At 43.2% G+C, this 27,087-nt stretch overlaps 1 protein-coding gene across 3 annotated transcripts in view; it reads left to right on the top strand.

Annotated features, from left to right (window-relative positions):
• Positions 1-11,672: 11,672 nt before the first annotated feature.
• Positions 11,673-27,087, top strand: part of NEDD4L (NEDD4 like E3 ubiquitin protein ligase) — a 585,723-nt gene continuing 570,308 nt past the window's right edge. Inside the window, exon 1 of one of the 3 annotated variants that reach the window (XM_077462942.1) lies at positions 11,673-12,090. In XM_077462942.1, coding sequence (XP_077319068.1) covers positions 12,046-12,090 — 45 coding nt within the window. In that variant the 5' untranslated portion in view covers positions 11,673-12,045. The remainder of the gene's footprint in view (positions 12,091-27,087) is intronic. The other 2 variants (XM_077462949.1, XM_077462944.1) reach the window with 2 other exon arrangements.

The raw sequence follows: 27,087 nt of genomic DNA, 5'->3' as shown, positions 1-27,087 counted from the left end.
ACCAATGTAAGGAGCATTCTTCCCACTGATCACCAATGTAAGGAGCATTCTTCCCACTGATCACCAATGTAAGGAGCATTCTTCCCACTGGACACCAATGTAAGGAGCATTCTTCCCACTGGGCACCAATGTAAGGAGCATTCTTCCCACTGGGCACCAATGTAAGGAGCATTCTTCCCACTGGGCACCAATGTAAGGAGCATTCTTCCCACTGGGCACCAATGTAAGGAGCATTCTTCCCACTGGGCACCAATGTAAGGAGCATTCTTCCCACTGGGCACCAATGTAAGGAGCATTCTTCCCACTGATCACCAATGTAAGGAGCATTCTTCCCACTGGGAACCAATGTAAGGAGCATTCTTCCCACTGATCACCAATGTAAGGAGCATTCTTCCCACTGGGCACCAATGTAAGGAGCATTCTTCCCACTGGTCACCAATGTAAGGAGCATTCTTCCCACTGGGCACCAATGTAAGGAGCATTCTTCCCACTGGGCACCAATGTAAGGAGCATTCTTCCCACTGGGCAACAATGTAAGGAGCATTCTTCACACTGGGCACCAATGTAAGGAGCATTCTTCCCACTGGGCACCAATGTAAGGAGCATTCTTCCCACTGGGAACCAATGTAAGGAGCATTCTTCTCACTGATCACCAATGTAAGGAGCTTTCTTCCCACTGATCACCAATGTAAGGAGCATTCTTCCCACTGGGCACCAATGTAGGGAGGATTCTTCCCACTGATCACCAATGTAAGGAGCTTTCTTCCCACTGATCACCAATGTAAGGAGCATTCTTCCCACTGGGAACCAATGTAAGGAGCATTCTTCTCACTGATCACCAATGTAAGGAGCTTTCTTCCCACTGACCACCAATGTAAGGAGCATTCTTCCCACTGATCACCAATGTAAGGAGCATTCTTCCCACTGATCACCAATGTAAGGAGCATTCTTCCCACTGATCACCAATGTAAAAAAGCATTCTGCCCATTCATCACCAATGTAAGGTGCATTCTTCCCAATGATCACCAAAGTAAGGGACATTCTTCCCACTGATCACCAATGTAAGGAGCATTCTTCCTACTGACCACTGGGGAATATTCTTCCAACTGACCATCAATGTATGCCATCAATTATATTTTTGATAAATTGTTTAGGAGTCAAAAGAAACATTATGGATTTTTATTTTATTTATTTATTTATTTAGCTTAATTTTCTTTGTTTGTCATTTGACATAAATATTTAAAGTGGAGTTCCACCCCAAAAAAAAAAAAAAAAAATATTAATGTGCTTAAAAAAAAAAAAAAAATTGGAGAAAAATGTTTTTTTTTTACTCACCTCTAAATGCCTATTGCTAGGGGGTCCTGCATAGTCTGCCTCCTTTGGCACCTGGGATCCTGACGTCACTTCCCTCGGCGCAGGAAGGGAGATCGCCCCTCCCACCCCCCCTCTTGTCAATCATCTGGGACACGTGACTGGCCGTGCAATTATCTGGGGCCTGTCACGTGTATGGCTCGCGCATGAGCAGTGGAGTGAAGCCACAGCCGGGCGCCAACAGTTAAAATGTCGGTGCCGCCGAGTGGAGGGGGAGATGAGCGGGACCTTGGGACAGGTAAATGTCCAATTTTTAAAAGTCAGCAGCTGCCGTATTTGTAGCTGTTGACTTTTTTTTTTTTTTTTTTAAGCGGAACACTGCTTTAAGTAAAGGAAATAATAACGTGTTATCCATACAGTATGTACTGTATATGAGTAGTAACCAGTTTCACCAGTTACAATCCCTAAGAGCTCAGCACTTTCGTTTATTTTATAGTTTTGTGAGTGTACATAAAAGGTAAACTGTTTTCATTTGTGGCTTCTTGAAACAGCCAGCAATAGAAATGTTTGATTAGCCACTCCATATAAATAAATCAGTGCTTATAAATTCCAGGAGAGTTTCCAGGGCTTAGTACACTTACTGTACATCATGTGACTCCCTGGACAATGTTATCTCAGGAATGGAACGGATCGCTGGACTTTGGTACCTGATGTGTCAACCTCCATGTAGGCTCCGGAAGTCAAACGTAACTAGCTCTATAACCATAAAGCTGAACTTGGGGTATGATCTTAAAGTAGAACTAAAAGCAAAACTTATTTTTTTCATTTTGAATAGAGTAAGGGAGGGTTATAACCCCTTGCAAGTTTTTTTTGCCATCTGTGTCCCCATAGGGTGGATTTACCTTTGTTTCCTCTCATAGCCAAAACAGGATGTGAGAAGAAATCCCTTAAACGTAAAGGAATCCATGGTTGTCAACCAAACTAGTATCCCTACTGGAAGATTTCCCTTCTGTTCCTAGAGGCAACCCAAAATTTGGGATTTGATTTTAGTTTCGCTTCTGGTGATAACAGTAAACAGGACTATCGAGAAGGTGAATCTCTCTAACAGGGGCACAGACAGCAATATAAGCTTACAGGTGCTTTAATTCCTCTCCAATCTATCCAAAATGAAGAAATATAAAAATAGGTCAGTTCACTCCATTGGAGCTCATGTGTGGTTCCATGTATCACACGTAGAGCAGCCCTTTCAATGGGCTGCCCTTTCCTTGGAAATTCTCAAAAGAAGTCCCTGACCCTTTTTCAGCACCATGCATTTTGGCATTTGCAAAAGCACATGATGTCACCATGGCTGCAATTGTGATTGGGCCATTGTGACCGGGGGGGGGGGGGGGACTGGAAAACTTGGACCTTGGGGGCTAAGACAACCAACCAGCCCTGGTTCATGGTTGGGACAGATTCACTTTACCATACAAAGTCTGCTATTGTGCCCCAACAATTGAAAGGCTTGGTGAAAGGCACATGTTTTCAAAGGACATGGTTTATAGTGACAATCTTTTAAGCATAAACTTCCTTTGCGGCTCACAGCATTCATTCACATGACATCTTAGAGTTGCAAAGGAAGTTGGCACTGGAAGACTTCCCTCTGCTCGATAATGGTAGAAGACTTTCCTCTGCCAGATGGCGGTAGAAGACTTCTGTCTGCCAGATGAGGGTAGAAGAGTTCCCTCTGCCAGTTGATGGTCGAAGACTTCCCTCTGCCAGATGATGGTAGAAAACTTCCCTCTGCTAGGTGATGGTAGAAGACTTCCTTCTGCTAGATGGCGGTGGAAGACTTCCTTCTGCCAGATGAAGGTAGAAGACTTCCCTGTCCTAGATGATGGCTAAAGACTTCCCTTTGCCAGATGATGGTAGAAGAGTTCCCTCTGCCAGATGATGTGATTAATATGTAAGTTCCTGCTCAGCTGTTCCATAAACCCCTTCCCCTAAGTTGCTAGCTGTGACACACTGTGAATCACACACAGAACAATATAAAACCAGCAAATGTATAGTTTGTGCAGCGCTCACATTTCACTACATATGAAGTCCCTAATAAACTTCCCCAGAAATAATATTTACAGTAGTAGTGCCTTTCAAAATATACAGTGTATATATCTTCTATTAAAGCTTTTTTGTGCATACATACACTTTAATGGCCATATTGTTGTGCCACCTTAAAAATATCTTGCCTACGTAAATATTTGTGTCTATCAAAGGCTGCACAATGTTTACAGAGATGACACCATTGACAAGAGCAATGCCTCGCCATTGGTAACTCTTGGCAATGGTGTCATTCCCATAAACATTCTGTAGCCTTCTTGGGATTGTTGGTCAGCCTGCACCCCTCCTTCATCAAGAACTCTATGACAGCACTTTGCTTCTACTTGGAATCCATTGTTTACCTGCGATGAAAAAGAAGAAGAAGAAGAATTAGAAAAAGCATCACTCTAGCACCATGTGAAATTTGACCAACCTCTGTAAGTTAATGTAGCAAGATCCCGGGGCCCCTTTGGTCTAATGAGAACCTCCAGAGTTAGGAACAGCTGACATCCTTCTGTGTAGAGTGGGTTACAAGGCATGGTGGGTGTAATAGATAGATTCATGGACGCCAGACACTTCTTGAATGCAAATAGATTTATTTTCTATTGAACAAAACTGTGGGAGAGAGGGTTTAGGTCCAGGCGCCCCATTTAGTAGCTGCAATGGTAATTAGCAGACTGCAAGACTTCTATAGGTAGATGATCATGAAGGGAAAGACACCCAGCTGGAGACCACATATGCATGTGTAGGAGCGCTGTCTCCTATGGCAACTGTCTTGTAAAGCCCCATACACACTATCAGGTTTTCTGCTGATTTTTTGTCTACAGATTTACCAAAACCATATAATATGAGGTCAAACCTTTGGAGTTTTAATGTGTATGCAACCAGGGAGGCCCTTGCACTACATGGTTTTGGTAAATCTGAAGACAAAAATCAGCAGAAAATCTGATAGTCTGTATGGGGCTTAACAGTTTCTAACACAAGTTGTAAAGAATTTCTGTACTTCCACTACAATCGCTTCTTGTAGATCTTCACTCCACTGAGCTCCCAGTCTCTCTCACTAGACTTGCTGATCCACTGCCACTGGATCTCCTGAGCTCCTCCAACCTTCTCACTGAGCATCTTCTTCAAGCGTCCCCCCCGCTTCCCTGCTAGGTCCCTAGCTTGGCACTAACAGATACTCCTCAAGCTTTACACCACTGGCTTGCTCGGTCCCTGGCTTGGCACTCAAGGCTGCTCTGCAAGCATAACCTCTGCTGGCCGTGTCCCTGGCTTGACACCTGCTGAAGTTTCCCAATTCTTCATCGGCCCCGGCTGGTGAGAATACTGCTCCGCTACTTGCTTCAGCTATGCACAGTGGTCCCTGGTAATAAGGTGGTTGGTTCCTTGGTGGTAATAAGGTGGTAATAAGTTCCTTGGTCTTCATGGCAGTGTTTGGTTAGTGGTGCCTCTTGCTCAGGTCTTGCAGCCTCTGGGGCCTTTCATAAAGGTGTGTATATGTAATGACAGATCATGTGATACTAACACCCCTTTCACACCAAGGGCGTTTTGCAGGCCCTATAGTGTTAGAAATAGCGCCTGCAATCTGCCCTCAAACTGCTGCTCTTTTGTCTCCAGTGTGAAAGCCCCGAGGGCTTTCACACCGGAGCGTTGCACTGGCAGGACGTCAGGAAAAGTATTGCCAGCAGCTTCTTTGGAGCGGTGAAGGAACGGTGTGTTTACCGCTCCTCCACCGCTGCTCCCCATTGAAATCAATGGGGCAGTGCTGTATTACTGCCGGCAAAATGCCACTATTGGGGCGTAATTGCGGGCGGTTTTAACCCTTTCTCGCCCGCTAGCGCGGGGGAAAAGCACTCTGTTAGCGGCCAAAATGCGCAGCAAATCCGACGGTAAAATGCCGCTAAAAATAGCGGCGTTTTACCGCCGACGCTATAGGCTCTGCGGTGTGAAAGGGGTCTTAGATTGCACACAGGTGGACATCATTTCACTAATTATGTGACTTCTGAAGGTAATTGGTTGCACCAGAGCTTTTTATGGCTTCATAACAAAGGGGGTGAATACATACGCACATGCCAATTATCAGTTTTTTGTTTCTGAAAAATAGTTTTATGTATATATTTCTCTAACTTTACTTCACCAGCTTAGACTATTGTGTTCTGATCCATCACATATAATTCAGATTAAAAAAAACATTGAACTAAAGGCTTTAATGTAACAAAATCGGTAAAAAGTCAAGGGGGTGAATACTTTTGCAAGGCATTGTACATTAATGTAAAGGGTACTGCACTGTAAAGGGGCACTGTGTAAAGGGGGGCTGTGTAAAGGGGGGCTGTGATGGGACTGCGCATTAAAAGGGGGGCTTTGATGTGAAGGGGGATTGTGGACGCTGATATAAAGGCGGGACTGTGATGTGCTATGAAGGGAGGGTTGTGGTGTGAAGGGGGCTGGGGACCGTGTGATCATTTTAGCACCCCTGTCATTGTAAAATGGTCTGTACTGTACTATTCCTTTAACTTCAGGAGAGCTTTTCTGTTGAAAAACAAACAGATTTACTGACTGGATCACCAGATGAAAATAGAAGAAAGAACGCCTAAGGAAGAAAACTAACACAGCTATCACATCTATGAACTGGTAAGCTGCATTATAGTAAATTCTTGGGCATGGGCATGCACACTCTAATCACCAAAGGAATCAGATGTGGGTAGGAGAGGGGTTTATGATCGGTGTGGCGGGGGGGCACTTATAACAACCAATCCTTTTGTGTGTCTCTCCCTGCAGAAGCTGAAAGCCAATTTCTCCTTCTCTCCTTCCCACAAGGTTTCAACTTCTGCAGGGAGAGACACACAGCAGGATCCGTTCTCATAAGTGCCCCCCCTGACGCACCAGTTCCCCTCCCTGTCCAGGATTCGATCCCCCTGCTGCCTTGACTTTCCCGTGTGCTTCCTCCCTCCCTGCAGCACTACTGGCTTCCATCCTTTCCTTTCATGCCAGCTGCTGTTGGCACGCAGGGTGGAGGATCAGCGGGATAGAGAGCGGGGGGAAGGAGCCAGTAAACATGTCATTAACTGGCCCCTTCCTTTTGTGAATGAACATAGTGAGTGATCATTAGCCCTCACCTAGGGTTAGGGTCAGGGCGCCCCATCCCTGCAATAAACTATGGCGCCCCGGGCAGATGCTCCTCCTGCCCACCCCTTGTCTCTGCCCTGAATGTAATGTTTAATAAATAAAAGAGCTGCAATACAACGCATGAAAGGGGCGGGCCAGGGACAGTCAGGATGATGGTGGATGTTATTCAGCCAAGCAATGCGCAAGGGTTTGTATCTAACCTGCTGCAGCTTCTAAAGCATACTGGGAGGTGCTCACAGTGTGCAGTAAGATCAAAGTTAGGAATTTCAGTAGAGTCTGTACAACTGATGTGAATGTACAATATACTCTCACTGGCCGCTTTATTAGGTACACCTGTTCAATTGCATGGTAACACAAATGCTAGTTAGTCAATCTCATGGCAGCAACTCAATGCATTTAGCCATCTAGACATGGTGAAGATGACTTGCTGAAGTTCAAACTGAGCATCGGAATGAAGAAGAAAGGGGATTTAAGTGACTTTGAATGTGGCATGGTTGTTGGTGGCAGACATGCTGGTCTGAGTATTTCAAAAACTGCTGATGTACTGGGATTTTCACACACAATCATCTATTGGGCTTACAGAGAATAGTCCGAAAAAGAGAAATATCCAGTGAGCGGAAGTTACATATAGTTACATAGTAGGTGAGGTTGAAAAAAGACAAAAGTCCATCCTATGTGTGTGATTATATGTCAGTATTACATTGTATATCCCTGTATGTTGTGGTTGTTAGGGTTCTTATCTAATAGTTTTTTGAAACTATCGATGCTCCCCGCTGAGACCACCGCCTGTGGAAGAGAATTCCACATCCTTGCCACTCCTACAGTAAAGAACCCTCTATGTAGTTTAAAGTAGACATGTGCGATTAATTTCCGGTAATTCGTACGAATCCGAAATACGAAAATACGAAATATGAATTTTTATGCATACGAATTCTGTACGAAATACAAAATTTCCTTTCCGAATTTCGAATTTTCGAATTTCACAACGAAAATAAGTAATTGTTATGAAAAGTTAATGGACCTAAAAGTTAAAACCCCAGGAAGTCAGCACAGCACAGGGATGGTGGGAACCCCTCATAATGATAAATTCATCATAGCGAACTTTTGTTATTTTAATGAAAAATTTACGATTCTACCAAAAATTCGTATTTCATACAAAAATTTTTTAACGCGAAACGGAACGGAACAAATTTTTTGACGGTGCCCATGTCTAGTTTATGGTCTTTTCTTCTAATTTTAATGAGTGGTCACGTGTTAAGCTCCCTGAGGAAGGGGGTGCGCCCCCGAAACGTGTTAGCTATACCCTGTGATGGTATATGGCACATGGTTCTACAATCTGTGTTTATTTGGCTTATTTGTTGCTGTTTGTGAGTACCCACCTTTTATGAATTTTATCATTTATTCAATGTCATTGGTAATGTACTAGATGTGCGTGCCTTCCATTTTTTGTCTTTTTTAATGCCCTGTCTGATGAGTCTTGATCTGAGATATTCAGATGGTAGGATCAGAATTTGGTGTAAACAACATGAAAGCATGGATCCATCCTGCCTTGTATCAAGGGTTCAAGCTGGTGGTGTAATGGGGTGGGTGATATTTTCTTGGCACACTTTGGGCCCCTTAGTACCAATTAAAAGGCTTGTAGAGTAAGAAGGTTTTTATCTTAATGCATTCTATGCATTAAACAAAAAGCCTGCTGCGTGCAGAAGCCCCCCCAGCACCCCTTAATACTTTAAATAAATATTGACAGAGACTTTGGTTTGTACACAGTGGAACATGATATTCTTTTACTTGTGGCAAAAGTTTGCTCTATTGTTACCAGTACACAGAAGGAATTTCATATATATTTCTTATATTTTGTATGGTTTACTATATGTTCATAATTATTCACTTAATTTTGGTGATACACTGTGCAATATTAGTAGGTTAATTTTAGCGCAATTATTCTTTTAAAACATTTTATTTTTGTGTATCAGTTCACATATATAATTGCAGCTATATTATTTAGTTATCTTTTAATATTTATTTCTCACATATTTTAATATTTATTCACATCAGTGCTTTAGTATATTTTTACACCCCCTAATACTTACCAATGTTTCAGAAGTCTCTCGACTGCCCTGGACTCCCATCTTCATTGGCTGAGACAGCAGCGAGGCACCATTGGCTCCCACTGCTGTCAATCAAAGTCAGTCAGCCAATGAGGAGAAAGAGGGGGCAGGGCCAGTCAAGGCTCTGTATCTGAATGGACACAGGAAGCTATGGCTCGTCTCGGGTGCCTCCATAGCAAGCTGCTTACTATGGGGGCACTCAATAGGAGGGAGGGGCCAGGTGCACCAAAGAGGGACCCGAGAAGAGGAGGATCTGGGCTGCTATGTGCAAAACCAACTGCACAGAGGAGGTAAGTATAACATGTTATTTTTAACTAAAAAAAAAACAAGACTTTAGTATCACTTTAAGCATCATTTAAACACCATGGCCTACCTGAGTATTGTTACTGACCATGTCCATCCCTTTATGACTACAGTGTCCCCATCTTCTGATGGCTCCTTCCAGCAGGATAATGCACCATGTCACAAAGCTCCAATCATCTCACCACTGGTTTCTTGAACATGACAATGAGGTCACTGGATTCCAATGGCCTCCACAGTCACCAGATCTCATCCAATAGAGCACCTTTGGGATGTGGTAGAATGGGAGATTCGCATCATGGATGTGCAGCTGACAAATCTGCAGCAACTGTGTGATGCTATCATCTCATTATGGACCAAAATACACAAAGAATTAAGGCAGATTGCAGATGTAAACCAGGCAGATCGCCGTTCTGCTAGTAAGAAAGATAAAGATCTTGTGTTTCTGCTAAGCAGGAACACGGATCTCTGTTTTTCTTCAGTTAAACCATCCCCCACACAGTTTGAAAACACTAGCAGGGGACACAGTTAACACTTTGATAGCCCTTGATGTTAACCCCTTCCCCTGCCAGTGTCATTTATACAGTGACACTGCATTTTTTTAGCACTGATCACTGCACTGGTGTCACTGGTCCCCAAAAAAGTGTAATTTAATGTCAGATTTGTCCGCCGCAATGTCACAAAAATAATAAAAAATAAAAAGTCTATAAATCTATCCCATACTTTATAGACGCAAGTCAAATCAACAGATATTTAAAAAAAATTGCTAACTGGGATTTTTTTTTTGTTTTTTACCAAAAACATGTAGCAGAATACGTATTTGGGATTTTATTTTTATTTTTTATTGGATGTTAATAGCCAAAAGCAGTGACGGTTGATGGTATATTTTTTGTGGGGGGAGGGGGGATGTCAAGCTGTCTAACACACCACATCCGTCTCTCGGTCGGGTCTCCCACACATCCCCTTGGTCATTCGGTTAGTCCCTGCAATTACCCCATCTAGGTCACGGGGTGTCTCCTACCTCCAATAAATTCGATTCGCCTCTCTGCCAATCGTGACTCAGGACCCGCTTCCTGAGATGGGATTGGCAGGGAGAAGAAGCAGGAAGAGAATAGTGAATATTAATTCGCCATTGTCAAACAACTGGGTGGACTCGGGGTGCAGTGCTCTGTGCCCCGAGCTCATCCTTTTTTGAAGCCAATTAGAGTCTCAGGCTCTAATCATGTGCTTCTAAAAAAAAAAAAAAAACATTAGAATCCACACGTCCGGCGCCCTGCATGTAAATTAAGGGTGGGTGCATGGTTCAGGGGAGCGGTGCTCCTGTGCCCCTAATGGATGGGCTGCCACCGCAGAAAGTAAAAAAAAAATTTTTTTGAAATATTTCATTTTTTTGTTTCTAGCGCAAAAATTTAAAAACGCCATGGTGATCAAATATCACCAAAAGAAATCTCCATTTATGGGGGAAAAAAAAAGGACATCAACAGGACATTTATTTGGGTAGAGCATCGCACGCCCGCCCAATTATCAGTTAAAGCAACGCAGTGCCGTATCGCAAAAATTGGCCTGGTCAGGAAGGGGGTAAATCCTTCCTCCGGAGCTGAAGTGGTTAATAAGTAAGCACACGGCATACTTTTTCCCAATTCTATTTTGCAGCATTAGGTGGCGCTGTTGCCCCAGCAAAGTGAATGTGTCTTTTTTTTTGTCTCCACCTTGGAAGAAGGGAGGAAGTGGGGATTTTATTTGTTATGAGAATGTAGGATGTGTTTACCAACAACTGGATACAAAATTGCAGGGTATGGATGGCTGAGCAGAGGGATCTGCTATTTGCTACATTATATCATTGATCAGAGAGCCTTGTTCTGCCACTGACATCCCAGGATACTGCCAGTGTCCTTTGCACACTTCCAGGGCAGAAGTTGGGGGCCCCTGGATGATCAGAGGCTGCCAGGTACTGGGTGAGAAGTTGACCCCTCCCCCTCCTGGATGATCAGAGGCTGCTGGGTGAGAAGTTGGGGACCCCACTGTTCGATCAGAGGCTGTCATGTGTTAGGAGCCCCTTGATGATCAGAGGCTGCCTGCTGCTGGGTGAGAAGTTGGGGACCCCCTGGATGATCAGGGGCTGCCAGGTGTTAGGGGCCCCTTGATGATCAGAGGCTGCTTGCTGCTGGGTGAGAAGCTGCCACCTTCCTAGAGGATCTGAGGCTGCCAAGTTCTGGATTAGAAGTTGGGGACCCCCTGGATGATCAGGGGCTGCGAGGTGTTAGGGGCCCCTTGATGATCAGAGGCTGCCTGCTGGGTCAGAAGTTGGGAGCCCCCTGGATGATCAGATGCCAGGTACTGGGTGAGAAGCTGCCCCCTTCCTGGAGAATCTGAGGCTGCCAAGTTCTGGATTAGAAGTTGGGGACCCCCTGGATGATTAGGGGCTGCCTGCCAGGTGTTAGGGGCCCCTTGATGATCAGAGGCTGTCTGCTGCTGCGTGAGAAGTTGGGGACCCCCTGGATGATCAGAGGCTCCCAGGTGTTAGGGGCCCCTTGATGATCAGAAGCTCCCAGGTGTTGGGGCCCCTTGATGATCAGAGACTGCCTGCTGCTGGGTGGGAAGTTGGGGGCCCCTTGTATGATCAGAGGCAGCCAAGTGCTGCACAACCGAACCGCCTGGCAGTAGCAGAGTCTGCCCCGCTCATTGGGTGCTGTGCATGCTCTCCACGCCTCTGCTAGGCTGGGGCAGCCTCCTGCCTGCTAGTTGCTGATTGCAATAAGCCCTGTGCAGGGCAGGAAGGGCTCTCTCTAGTCACTCCCACCTCCATCAGGCTGAAGGTTTGTGTGAGAGCCGCAGACCAGACACACAGGACTTGCCAGATTCATCACTTTTTATTTTTAGGGGGCTCTGCACTACCTGCTGGAGACAAAGACCCCCCTCCCTTACCAAAACCTGATCCTGCTCCCCTCCCCCACCAGACCTGATTCTCTCCTGCCTGACTTTTTCTTCCTTAGAGGAATCATCACTTGGTTATTGTTCTCCCCCCAGAACCCCCTTGTTTGGACTCCTCTCTGGATCTGGAAATCCCCCCCCCCCTCCTCTTCTATTGATGATCAGGGACTGCTGACCACCATTGAGGACCCCCATGGCGACTGTGATTGAGCCGATCTATGGACTCTCTGAAGATGAAGTAAGTGCAAGTTCCTGGTTTACCTCCATCTGCATGTGTCATGGTGAAAGTCCATTGTTGTGCAGGAGAGCTGCCAGTGTGGAAGGAGATGACTTGTGTCCTGACAGAGGAAATAGTGCTAGATTGGGGGGATCCTGGGGGGAGGGGGGTGGTCTGTCTGATGGCAGCTGTCACTATGATCTGGGATTGGCATCTAATGCTGATCAAAAGGGGAGACACCAGGGACTGTGCTGGTGGAATCCAACATTCCTCCAGTTACTGCCTAAGTTTATGGGATGAGTAAAGGGATGTGATCATTCCTGTGGACAGGAGCTGGGCTCTGTACTGACTGTCCTGGTGGATTGATTGGCAGTTATTGGTACTATGCATGCACTGTGTGTGTGTGTGTGTGTGTGTATATGTATATATATATATACACACACCCCACCAAGGATCTCCCCAGGTGAATTGCACCATTTACCTTCCCAAATTTTAAATGCTGCATGATGTGTGTGTGTGTGTGTATATATAAATAAATACATTTTATTTTTTTGGAAAGATAAGTGGTGCAATTCACCTGGGGGGATCCTTGGAGTATTCGCCTGTTTGAAGGCAACTGTTGTGATTGGCATAATGCAAGACACAGTGACTGTGCTGGAATACAGCGTTCCTATAGTTGCTGCATAAGTTTCTGTGATGGTTAAAGGAGCTGTGATAATGATAATAATGGATAGGACTTGGGATTTTTTAAAGACTGTTCTGATTAAGGTGTGTGTATATTAAAAATAAAATGTGTGTGTGTGTGTGTGTGTGTGTGTATGTATGTATATATATATATATATATATATATATATATATTTATTTTTTGAGAGAGAAATTAGTGGGGTTTTTATGTGCGTTTTATATAGAATAAATTATATATATATATATATATATATAACGCGCACACATGTATGTCAATAACAAAATGCACACAAATATATAATATACAAAAAAAAAAAATATATATATATACTTTTCATTTATGTATTCTATATAAACACACACAAAAAACACACACACACACACCCCAGCCTTCCACCTCACTGGATAACCCCATCCTGCTATGACAGTTGTCAGTCATATGCAAATGACAGATTTATTAATTCTGCCAAGAGGTTTTGCAGCAGCTAACCTCAGTGGTGTGAGCAACCTCTATCATTCCACTGTCCTCCTCTTACGCTGGCCGTACATATATTTTATTGGCAATTCCATCCACTGCCAACCAGATTTTGATTGCAAAAACCTATCCAATGCATCCACCCAGCCCTTTCCCATGTCTGCCACATAGGTGTATATAACAATGTAGGTAGGTGGCCTTGATGTGTTTGATCGTTTATTCAATCAGCAGCTGTAAGGCTGCCATGTTTCTGGTCAGTGAGGGGGGATAGGTTGGGGTAAATATTGATGGATTTTTCATCTTATACAATGAAAGATTTTACACCCGACTTCAGTTCATGGCTTGGATGGAAGTCTTATCCTCCCAAACATTAGGTGGGTGGATGGGTCGTGTAGAGTCATGCAGATACCAGAGCAGAGTTTTTTTGTTTTTGTAAACCTGAGTTACTTTCATTAAGCTACACAAATAGTGAGTGTGATTTATAATGTTGAGCTATTGGAATTCTAATTCATGGAGCCTTCAGCTCCTCAGGAACTACGAGATCCAGCACTCCCTCCCAGTGTCCCCAGTACTGCTGTTGGTTCATTTTATACACCAGTAACAAATGTGGAGAATATATAAACCAAATACCCGCCCCAGCCTGATATACATGTGGCTCACCATGCATGTTCTAATCTGATCATAGAATCTCTGTGCATCAACTTGAGGTCTACTGAAACTATCTAACGTGAGGACCTACCTAATCTATATTATTATTATGATACAGGTTTTATATAGTGCCACCTTATCAATTTATATCCAATCAGGCAGATCATCATACTACATACTCTTTGTAAGATCTAAAGGAGATTGTATAATCAGATGAAACCATCTAATCAACCAACAATTAAATCATAAAGCAATGGCCAGAGAGAGTTTTTGGATGGCAGTCATTGGTAATCAATCAGGCCCATCTTAGACGAATCCACACACCCCCTGAGAAAACATACAGATAAGTGGCTCTTGTGTGGATTGAATCCAGAACCCCAGTGCTGTAACACCGCAGTGCAGGCACAACATTTCTCCAAGGGCAAGGCGGGACCACTTGTAGCTCAAGCCTACAATCTTTAAACTGAAGTCTATGACCAGTATAGGCGCACTTTACAGATTGATGGTCTTTAGGATGTCATAGTAACTAACCTGGGACCCAGGGGCCAAATTTGGTCTTGGGCCCCTGACAGACAGTAGTCTGTGTTTTGTTGCCTACTCAAGACAGTGAAGGAAAACAATTATTTAGATGAGCTTCTAGTAGTTGAAGGGGTTGGTTTATTTCAGTCATGTTATCTTTTTTTTTTTTTTATGCCATCTATTCCTTTCCTCTTCGTGTGTGGTGGTTTTATTTTATTTTATTTTATTTTTTGCTCTGATCTTTTATAATTGAAGTGACTGGAATAAATATTGAATGTGACACAAGTAATATTTTAAGGAAGATATTCGGAGCACAAATGTGGAAGCATTGGTTTGCAAAGGGCTTTAGTTTTGCAGTGATATCTAGCAGCCTCATCTAATGTGTGATCATCTTCTGTTGCATGTCCTCAGTCGCTGACCATATCCTATACCATGTCTCCAGTCTCTTGCCATCTACTATATCATATTCCCATTCATTGAACGTCTCCTGAAGCCTATCCCCATTCATTGAACGTCTCCTGAAGCCTATCCCCATTCATTGAACGTCTGCTGAAGCCTATCCCCATTCATTGAACGTCTGCTGAAGCCTATCCCCATTCATTGAACGTCTGCTGAAGCCTATCCCCATTCATTGAACGTCTGCTGAAGCCTATCCCCATTCATTGAACGTCTGCTGAAGCCTATCCCCATTCATTGAACGTCTGCTGAAGCCTATCCCCATTCATTGAACGTCTGCTGAAGCCTATCCCCATTCATTGAACGTCTGCTGAAGCCTATCCCCATTCATTGAACATCTCATCACGTGTGCACGCAGCACACCTGACCTGACTGGCTCCTTGTGCTGTCTTTCTCCCAGTCTGAGCTCTGCTGTACAAGGATTTAAATTTATGTGCTTATACTTCTTGTGTTTAAAAATACAGTTCATAAATTTTTTTATTTTATTTAATCCTATAACTGCATTACTTGGTGTTTTCTCTGTGTCACCGATCAAAGTTCATCTTTCAAGCAGAACTCCAGCCAAAAATGAAAATTATTTAATTGATTAGCCAATAAAAGATGAAACAGCAAAACCAGCTTTTGCTGCAATATTCAGCTTTAATCCAGATAATTCCCTTGCAGTACTCTTTTTCTGCTGCTAGATGTCCTCAGTCACGTGATGTGCGTGATTCAACCTACTTCCTATGAGCCCGGGTCCTCCTGAACTTGTTGCTAGCCTGTGATTGGACAGTGAAAGACAATGCAGCACAATGATGAGCTTATCTGTCTGTCACTCTGCTCTTTCCTGTTTCTTGTTGACTTAGAATAGGCAACCTTGTGTGTATATATATATATATATATATATATATATATATATATTTTTTTTATAAAAAAATGTTTTCCTCATATAACATATAAAAGGTGGCACGCTAAAAGATTATCAAAAACTTGTTTAAAAAGGAACGCTCATTTAAAAGAGTCCAATTAGTGTGTAATCCAATGGTAATGAGAAGTCTTGCGAGGGATCTTCCATCTACAGGTACACACACACAACTCTCGCCGTTCACAGTGGACCACTAGATACAGCGGTCACTTGCGTTTGTTACAAGTCCAATCACTCAAACTCCAAACATCGGGATTCCTTCACTCTTCATAGGGGCTCCAATGGATATAAAGTTCCAACAAGACAAAGAGAGTGCAGTATGTTTGATTAAAGTTTAATTAAAATCCAGAAAATACGCATGTACGTCAATAGTAAGCTAGGAACGTTTCCAACCATCAAGAGGGCCGACCTCCATGTGTGGTGACGTCACATGATCCAGCTTTACCCAACGCGTTTCGTCATGGAGACGTCATCATGGTCTCTCGTGTACTCAATGTCTTATATATGGAAAGGGCCAAAAATAAATCCATTAATCGCCATGCATTCCAAAAGCATTCTCCCGGCCGGAACTGGAAGTGACGCTATGTCCGCCCAGCCTATGTTGGTGAACAGAGATGCAGAGTCTCCTGCGTGGCCAAGTTTGGCAAGCATTCAGGGTGGGTGCATGGCACTTGGCGCACGCTGTCAGGACTGTGCACCCTCCTATCAGGTTTAGCTGCACGGTGAGTCTGTTCAGCCACTGTGTCTACTTTGATTAATAAAGTCTGCCTGCACGCAGGTACAAACGCATAGAAATTGATGAGTTCATATAGCCGCAGCATCTCCATTTAATAAATATAAGCTGCCTGCTCCAGGCAACTCCAGACACAACAAGCGCTGTACAGGCCTCTCCGCCCATGTGAATGAGGCCAAAAGGGGAACAGTCCCTCCAAATCAGGGACAATTAGTTGTGTTATTATGTGTGAGGCACCAATGCGATGGTGCCAGGATAATGAAGACTTGCAGCACTGGATATAAACGAATGGTGGAGCCGCTGCCATCAAATCAAGGTAAGTATATATTTGTGGAGGGGGAGAGTGGGTTAGGTTAGGTCAGGGGATGCAGAAAAAAATAAAGGAGTGCATTTATATAAGCTTGCACCAATATTGAACATTTGCATGAGTACTTGTGTGGTGCAATTGAGCCTATACAAAATGAATGGACTCCAAATCGCAGTGCAAAGCCTTGCATGCGATTTGAACAGGAATGCAGTGCAATTCCTGTCCGAGCGCATGCAGTTTCCTACACTGCGCCTGTGTGAACCCAGGCTTGTCATAGTGACTTCAGCTTGGGTTCGCACAGGAGCGGTGCAGGAAGCTGCATGCGATTCGGACAAGATTTACACCAGATTCTTGTTCAAGTTGCATGATTTCTTTGCAGTGCCATTCATTTTGTATGGGCTCAAATCGCACCGCAAAAGTAATGGTACTCCGTATTGGCAAGTACTTGACTGACTCTATTGGTACTCTCTTGCCGATTTAAAAACTGGGTATCGGTGCAAACCTACATTTATCCTTTAGCTATTTTCTACTTTATCCAAAGCTTTTGGCTTCATACATCCCATCATTGGTTTCTTTTTATATCGAGCAGAGTATTACAAGAGTGATGTTGTCTTTAGTCTTCATCGGTGTATATGTGATTCTGGATGGTGTGTGGTTTGGGAACCCGAGTGTAAACTAACGATGCACCGAAATTTAGGCCACTGAAAATGGGACTTTCAGCGTTGTGCCGAAAGAAAAAACGGCTGCTGATAATGTCGCTATTTTACCATGCTTATGGTGTGCTTTTCATAGGTCATGTGTAGGGTTGCACCGATACTAGTATCGGTATTGTTGACGATACAGAGTATCTGCACAAGTATTGGTACTTGTGCAAATGCACCGATACTTTCAGGCTCGGTTCTTTGGGCTGTCAGTGGGTCTCCCCTGCTGGCAGCTGAAGTGTTGAAGTCCGGTAATTTGGAGCTTTAAAAAAAAAAAAAAAAAAAAAAAAAAGCAGCCAGCAATGTTTATTAACAACATTGCTCAGCTGAAACACTAAAATAAAAAGAAACTTTTTTTTTCTTTTTGAATCTTTCTGTTTGTTCATCTGCAGATCAAAGGGATGAACAAACGCTCCTCTGTTTAACCTCTTATTAACCCTTAATTTACTTTAATCAGCCTTAATTAACTCCCTATTCTCCCATTTAATTTCCTGGCTTTTATTTTTTTTGTTCACGTCTATTTTATAAACAATTACAACTTTTTATTTTTTTAATGCTTTCTTAGTGAATATTTTTACTCACACATAGATAGATAGATAGATATATCTCTATCTATCTATGTGTATATATAAAAATATGCATAAAACATATATTACACATTTATAAATATGCATATAACTTATATTACACTTATATAAAACATAAAAAATATGCATAAAACATATATTGCACATTTCACATTGAAAAAATGCAAAAAAAATAAATCTATTTAATTTGTAAATAACTTTTCAGTGCTTTGTACCATTGCTGACAGCTGAAGTGAAAACAAAACAGTTGCGGTAGGGATCGGTAATTGGTATCGGCGAGTACAAAAAAAAAAAAAAAAAAGTATCGGTACTCCTACTCGTTGTAAAAAATTAAATAAATAAAAAAAATAAAATAAATAAAAGTTATCGGTGCATCCCTAGTCATGTGACTCAAAAAATGCATCAAAACGCAACATGGATGCATTTTTGATGTGTTTTTTGCTGTTTTCAATGCACAGCAATGGGGAGGTGCATTTTTAACACCACTTCAAAAGGTGCCGATAATGTCAGACAACAAATTCATATTCATTGCCTGGTCTGAGTCTCAATTTCAGCTACGACAATCTGATAGTAGGGTCAGAATTTAGTGAAAAGAATATGAAAGCATGGATCCATCTCGCCTTATGTCAACGGTTCAGGCTAGTGGTGTAATGGTGTGGGGGGGATATTTTCTTGGCACACTTTGGGCCCCTTAGTACAAATTGAGCGTCATTTAAACACCACGACCTACCTAAGTGTTGTTGCTGACCATGTCCATCCCTTTATGACTACGGTGTCCCCATCTTCTGATGGCTCCTTCCAGCAGGATAATGCACCATGTCACAAAGCTCCAATCATCTCACCACTGGACAATGAGGTCACTGGACTCCAATGGCCTTCACACTCACCAGATCTCAATCCAATAGAGCACCTTTGGGATGTGGTGGAACAGGAGATTAGCATCATAGATGTGCAGCTGACAAATCTGCAGCAACTGCTTGATGCTATCATGTCACTATGGACCAAAATCTCTGAGAAAGGTTTCCGACACCTTGTTGAATCTCTGCTACGAAGAATGGAGGCAGTTCTGAAGGCAAAAGTGGGTCCAACCCGGTACTAGCAAGGTGTACCTAATAAAGTGGCCAGTGAGTGTATATTGAACATTATATGCAGCCCTTTGGTGATGTTTGGGGGCCGCATTTGAGGCCCCCTTTAGCACATAAGTTGACAACCACTGCTGTAGACTCTGGTGCAGTCGCCTCCTTTTTGTCATTTCTCCCCTCATGACACTTCTGTGGCGGGATTAATAACGCAGGCCTTTATAGGCTCTAAAACAAAGCCGGATTCACAGGGAATGAGGCTGGGACTGATTAGCGTTTTATTACCCGATACGTTTCACCCACAGTTCAGGGCCAGGAGGTCATAGCTTCGGAGAATTCAGATGCTGAGTCACAAAATTCTTCCAGGAATTTGGAAAATGACATCAGAAAAATGTGGGGGAGGGGTGCCTGAATGTTGCGGTGCGGTGCGGCTATCGCGTGGCACGCCGAGCACGTGTCATAATAAAGCTTCATTCGTTAACCACTTATTGACCAGCCGCCGCAGTTGTACATGCGGCAGAATTTCACAGCTGGGCGAAACGACATTATGTAACGTTGCTACGCCCTGTGGCCACTAGGGTCGCGTGCCCCCTGCTCGCCCATGGAGCTGCTGTGAGTGATTGCAAGCGCTGGGCTCCTGCGATCGCTCGGGGCACACAAAGAACTGGGATCTATGTGTGTAAACGCACAGTTTCCGGTTTTCTGAGTGGAGAACAGACCGATCGTCTGTCCATACAGAGTATGAACAGTGATCTGTCATCTCCCCTGCACAGTCCCCTCCCCCCTCCCTCTTCAGTTAGAACACACACTAGGGAACACAATCCCTTGATTGCCCCCTTCCCTGCCAGTGACATTTATACAGTAATCAGTGCAATTTTATAGCTGTATAAATGCCAGTGGTCCCAAAAATGTGTTAAAAGTGTCTGATGTGTCCGCCATAATGTTGCAGTCCCGATTAAAAATGCAAATCGCAGCCATTACTAGTAAAAAAAACAAAAAAAAAAAATGCCATAAAACTATCCCCTATTTTGTAGACGCTATAACTTTTGCGCAAACCAATCAATATACACTTATTGAGATTTTTTTTTTTTTTTTTTTTACCAAAAATATGTAGATGAATACATATCGGCCTAAACTGAGGAAATATATATATATATATATATATATATAATTTGAGGATGTTTATTAAAGCAAAAAGTAAAAAAAATATTTGTCGCTCCTTCTTCCTTCTTCTTTATTTTATTTTTATTTTTTTTTGTTTATAGCGCAAAAAATTAAAAACGCAGATGTGATCAAATACCACCAAAAGAAAGCTTTATTTGCAGGAGAAAAAAAAGACGTCAATTTTGTTTGGGTGTTATGTAGCACATCCGCGCAATTGTCAGTTAAAGCGATGCAGTGCCAAATCGCAAAAAGTGCTCTGGTCAGGAAGGGGGTAAAATCTTCCAGGGCTCAAGTGGTTAAAGCAGACACTGCACTCAAATGACAAGGTCTGCTTATTCAAGGGGCCCCTTTTTGCCTTTAGGGTCCATTCCATGTACTGAGCACAGGTGAACGCATATGTCTTGACACAAGTTGGCTTGCTGTGTTGTGGTCCGTTTACGTTTTAACATTCACTTTTCTCCTCGCTTCCTGAAACGTCTGAAGGGTCTACAGTGGACGAGCCAAACTTGTGGTGCTCTGCTGTTCCTCCTGTGTGTTCTGCTGTTCCTCCTGTGTGTTGGTGCGCATTACACTGTGATTACATGCATTACCACGCGCTGCATTGAAAAAAAAAGTGTGGCTTACACTACTTCTTCTCTCCCCTTGACACTTCTGTGGTGGGAATAGGAATGCAGGCCCCTATAGGCTCTAAAAGAAGGCCGGATTCACAGGGAATGAGGCTGGAACTTATTGCATTGATGTATTGCCCGATACGTTTCGTCCACAGCTCGGGTCCGGGGAGGGCGTAGCTTCTGGGGTTTCTGTCCTGAGAGCATGTTCCCAAGTCTGCGCTCCCAGCACACAGTGAGCTTTCATAGATAGCTCTCAGTCTCTCGTCACTCACGTCGTTTATTTATTTAGTTAAATGCTGGATTAAAGGGAGGGGGGCCTGCAAGGGTTGTTATGAATTTTTAAACCCCTCGTCAAACTGAATGCATCTTTGAAATTGCAGGTCAGTGCGACTTAACTGACATCTGTGCGACTTTATGCACAGATGCCTATGCAAGTCGCACATGAAATTGCAATAAAAAAACTGTGTGGCGCCGCAAAGTTGGCTTTGCACCGATTTTAAACCGTTCCATTGCTGACAATAGGGCGCAACTTGTCATGGGATTTGACAGGTCCAAATCGCATGACAAATCACACCCTGTTATGCAACAAGTTTCACCGGTGTGGACGGGAGATAATGCTTATATGAAACATTAGTGATCAGGTAAATCTCCTCCTCCCATGCTCGTCTCCAGGATTTCTCCAGAGCCTCTCCCATCCTCTGGAACTCGCTACCTCCACCGCACCAGCTATCCCCTACTCTTGTTACCTTCAGGTGATCCCTGAAAACTCATCTCTACGGGAAAGCCTATCACATCTCCAACTAATCTCTTACCACCTTCATCAGCTCATTTGATGCATAATGGACATTGATTGGGACTTTTAACGAAGCTATGGCCTGGTAAGGTCATGTGCTTCCATCCCACGGGACTTTAAATGAAACTATGGCCTGGTAAGGTCATGCGTTTCCATCCCTATTGTATTCAAAAAAAGAGAGGGGGGGGGGGGGGAAACAAGGGGGACATTGGGACTTTACATGAAGTATGTGGTAGCAAGAGAGTACAAGGTGAACTAATAGGAATTTTATTGATCGTTGCAATTAGATTTACAAGAAATAAATAAATACAATGATAAACAAAGTAATAAACAATGCATGATAATGGTAATAATGATAATAATAATACAGCATGATAATAACATAAATATTACAAAGTATCATAATAATAAAACTCCAAAGTTCACCGCAGCAAGATTGAATAAAAGCATATGTAAGATAATGTCTGCAGGACCAAGGTCTTTTTGCACCAATTAGGGTAATATCAAAATCTGAATGTATTCAAAAGAAGCACGGCATATGATAGCTCTACGCACGTTTCGTGGCCTTTATACCACTCATCAGGAGCAGAGCACGTGTTCAATCTATAATAAAGAGTAATATGATATTCAGAAATAAGGTAAATGAAAAAATAAAAATAGTAATGAAAACGCATGAAAAAAGGTTGGGGTAAACGAGTCACCCACACCTAATACATGCTTACTCACTTAGGTAAGTGCACTGATAGTCTAGTAGGTGGGTGCCGCAAGCCGTCCAAAATACACCCCCAACCGGGAGCCGTGGTGGGTAACTCAATGGAGATAGCCACAAGGCCGCAGCACAAGCAGGCATGGAATCACCACGAGGCACTTCTATAGAGAGTGAAAGATTAGAACCATTAGGAGATATGCAAGGTGTGAAGATGGTGAAGGATTAAGAAAGATAGTAAGGGGAGCTGAATGTTAAGAAGAAAGAGAGAATATAAAAAAGTTAGGGCTCACCGAGCAAAAAAGTGAGGGGACCAAACATAGGGCTGTTAGCCATAGGAATGCAGTGAAGGAGTGAAAGATTTAATTAAAAGAACTGCATGTGATCTGGTGTATAAAAAGCCTTGAGTGACCACACCCTCTAAAGAGCCGCCCCCATGAGTATCACCACAAGTCATCCCACCACCGTCACGCCGCATGGCGAAATGGGGGGAGAAGAGGGCTTCCGCCAGCCGGATAGTATATATCTCCAGTCTGGCGGCTCCGAACTGCCCCCATAGTGCCAGCAGTGTGTAAAACTCAACTGCAAGGACGTAGCAGCAATAAAAGAACGCTGCACATCCTGCGTGAATTTCGTGACGTCGACGCACAGTGAGACGCATCCACCCATCAGGCGTCCAATGACGCAAAGGATGGGAGGAGACTATCAGTGTGCGTCACAGCTCCCGGAAATGGAGATGGAAGCCGGACGTCATAGCAGCACATCCCCACAAGGCACCAGCAGAGCAGCAGACAAGACTGGCAGGTCCAAAATGGAATATATATTGCACATGATTTAAAACTATAAATGAGGTAGTAAACAAAAAGAAAATTGATACAAAAGGTAAACAAGATAATTACATATAGATGAAAGGGGCTGGCCAAGGTCAATAGTAGCAGAGAAGTACTGATACTTAAGCTGATAGAGCATTACCACATACTTCCATCCCTGAATTCATGTGATGCATAATGGACATTGATTGGGACTTTTAACGAAGCTATGGCCTGGTAAGGTCATGTGCTTCCATCCCACGGGACTTTAAATGAAACTAGATCACATGCAGTTCTTTTAATTAAATCTTTCACTCCTTCACTGCATTCCTATGGCTAACAGCCCTATGTTTGGTCCCCTCACTTTTTTGCTCGGTGAGCCCTAACTTTTTTATATTCTCTCTTTCTTCTTAACATTCAGCTCCCCTTACTATCTTTCTTAATCCTTCACCATCTTCACACCTTGCATATCTCCTAATGGTTCTAATCTTTCACTCTCTATAGAAGTGCCTCGTGGTGATTCCATGCCTGCTTGTGCTGCGGCCTTGTGGCTATCTCCATTGAGTTACCCACCACGGCTCCCGGTTGGGGGTGTATTTTGGACGGCTTGCGGCACCCACCTACTAGACTATCAGTGCACTTACCTAAGTGAGTAAGCATGTATTAGGTGTGGGTGACTCGTTTACCCCAACCTTTTTTCATGCGTTTTCATTACTATTTTTATTTTTTCATTTACCTTATTTCTGAATATCATATTACTCTTTATTATAGATTGAACACGTGCTCTGCTCCTGATGAGTGGTATAAAGGCCACGAAACGTGCGTAGAGCTATCATATGCCGTGCTTCTTTTGAATACATTCAGATTTTGATATTACCCTAATTGGTGCAAAAAGACCTTGGTCCTGCAGACATTATCTTACATATGCTTTTATTCAATCTTGCTGCGGTGAACTTTGGAGTTTTATTATTATGATACTTTGTAATATTTATGTTATTATCATGCTGTATTATTATTATCATTATTACCATTATCATGCATTGTTTATTACTTTGTTTATCATTGTATTTATTTATTTCTTGTAAATCTAATTGCAACGATCAATAAAATTCCTATTAGGTCACCTTGTACTCTCTTGCTACCACATACTTCATGTAAAGTCCCAATGTCCCCCTTGTTTTCCCCCCCCCCCCCCTCTCTTTTTTTCATCAGCTCATTCCCCACAGTTACAACCTTTTGTGCCACCTGCCCCACCCCATTAGATTGAAAGCTCTTCGGAGCAGGGCCCTCTTACTCCTCTTGTATTTTACAGTATTATAACTGTATTGTCTCCCTTTTTTAAATTGTAAACTGTTGGCGCTATATAAACCCTGTATAATAATAATAAATACTCCGTTCTTGCATAGGATACCATTTTAAAGAGGAAGTAAACCCTGATGGGTTTACTTCCTCTTTGTCTCCCTGCAAAGGTAAAGCAAAATGGGCTGCTATGCATCACATAGTAGCCCATTATGTGTCACTTACCTGACACAGCAGTCAGCGATGTCACCACTGTCCCTTGTAGCACAAAGCATCCATCTTCTTCCGAGTATCGTTGCTCTGGCCACTAACAGCACCTGAACAGCGAGGATGTCACTCCCGCGCATTCGCACGGGAGCCACCACTAACGGTATATCGCTCAGTGCGCCCGCATGCCCCGTAGACAGCGGTGCCTGTATTTTTGTAAATATCTCTTAAACCGTGTACGTTTTTAAGAGATATTTCTTGGACCTACGGGTAAACCTTAATCTAGGCTTACCTGTAGGTCAAAGTGGGTTTGTAAATGTTTACAACCACTTTAAAAGCAGATTGACTTTTCTCATCCCTTGCCCCTTCTCCCCATCCAGCGCTCTCCTCTTCCCTCTGACACCCCAAGTTGTGGGAGGGCTCCCGACATTACCACTTAAAATGCAGGACTGTTGGCCCTGCTTTTGTATGTGATGACATCAGAGTGTAACCCACAATCTGCTAAGAAGAGGTTTCAGAGAACCAGTCGCACAGAGGAGGAAACCTACAGCAAATAAGGTTATTAAAAAGAGATGTCTTTATGGAGCAAGTAGTGTATGCATAACTTCCTTATTGCAAAGAAAGAAATGCTAGGTTGCATAACCATGAGTCAAATAATTCAGGTATGTGAATCAAGTATGCCTAATTTCACAAGTCTCAGCTCCTCCAGAGAGACGGAAGAAATCTCTGGATCAAGACAGAAAAATGCACACAGCGGAGGGTGCCATCTAAGTGCAGCATTGAAACATTTATTGTATAATAAAAACGCATTGGCAACTCACATTAAGTAAGTTTTGTGAAGGCTGTAGAGTATAAAAACAATGGGGACATCCAGGTAACCCTGTAACAGTCACCCAGTCCAAGGATTGTACAGCACTGTGCTTGGCTAGGTAGGTATAGGAAGCTTTAGAGCACTTTCTGGTCGGGGGGAGACTCCAAAGGAACCCAATGAATGAGGTCAGATGCCAGGGGTTATAGCCTCAAGTTAGGGCTTGACAAAGAAGCAGGAACACGTAGCCATGCTCTCTGGCTGTCCCCCGGGTCTGACCTCATCCTTTGCGTTCCTCTGAAATCTCCTCCCGACCAGGAAGTGCTCTGGGCTTCCTAGTGCAGCACTGCCGCCGGACAGGTAGGCATATCTTTGAACTGGATACTTCTGTTACAGGTTTCCCTAGATGTCCTGATTTCTTATGCTCTACAGTATGGGCGCTCAACCTGTGGCCCTCCAGCTTTGCGGAACCACAAGTCCCATGAGGCATTGCAAGATTGACAGTTATCCCTCAAGTAGTGGTCCAGCAACAGCTGGAGGGCCACAGGTTGAGCACCCCTACTCTACAACCTTCACAAACTTACTTCATCTGAGTTGCCAATTTGTATTCCATAAAGGTATAAATGCTGTACTTAAGTTGCGCCCTCTGGTGTGTGTGTGTGTGTGTGTGTGTGTGTGTGTGTGTGTGTGTGTGTGTGTGTGTGTGTGTGTGTGTGTGTGTGTGTGTGTGTGTGTGTGTGTGTGTGTGTGTGTGTGTGTGTGTGTGTGGTTTTTTTTTATGTCTTGATTCAGAATTTTTTTTCCTTCTCTGGAGGAGCTGCGTCTTGTGAAAGGAAGCATACCTGATTCATATACCTGGTTTATTTGACTCGTGGTAATGCAACCCAGTGTTTTTTTTTTTTTTTTTGTTTGGTTTGTTTTTTCTCCTCTGCAATAAGGAGGCTACCCAGAAGTGTTTTAAGTGTTTTAATAATGCACTTGTCTGGCGTTCTCCACTCTGTGTAATTTAATGTCTTGATTCAAGATAACCAAAACGTCTTTTTGATGTTTGATGGACATTTAACCCCAGCAGTGCGGGGGAGCCCCACTACAAGGGTAGTTTAAAAATTTTCTTGTGTTCAGCTTTAATGTTTGTATGAAATTTAAATAAAATATAAATATTTAATATTAAAGAAACCAACATCTGCTTTTCATATCCATTTTCTCAATCTTGAATATAATATATTTCTTCCTCAAACCTTCCTGCCTACTCTTACTGTGCCCACTCACTGCCTGACAGCATAATTGGCCTATTGGGTAATACATACGGCTCATTTTTATACCTTGACATCTAATACAAGCACATGGTTAGGCATATAATGTAACTGCCCCGCTGTGTATAGGAGACAAGCCTTCTTTATTCTTTTATCATCAGTCAGTGTGAGGATCATTGGAAATAGGTCTGTTTGTTTGTCTTACTTTTTTATCCTTTTGCTGACCTCGCAATGGCTTATGTGGTGGTAAGAAAGGTGGGCTTTAATGCCCGGTC

This window comes from Lithobates pipiens, unplaced genomic scaffold (genome assembly GCF_037356315.1).
Source record: "Lithobates pipiens isolate NorthernLeopardFrog02 unplaced genomic scaffold, aLitPip1_a1.2 Scaffold_3, whole genome shotgun sequence".
NCBI classification, from domain to species: Eukaryota; Metazoa; Chordata; class Amphibia; order Anura; family Ranidae; genus Lithobates; species Lithobates pipiens.
This window is presented reverse-complemented; position numbering and strand designations above follow the sequence as displayed.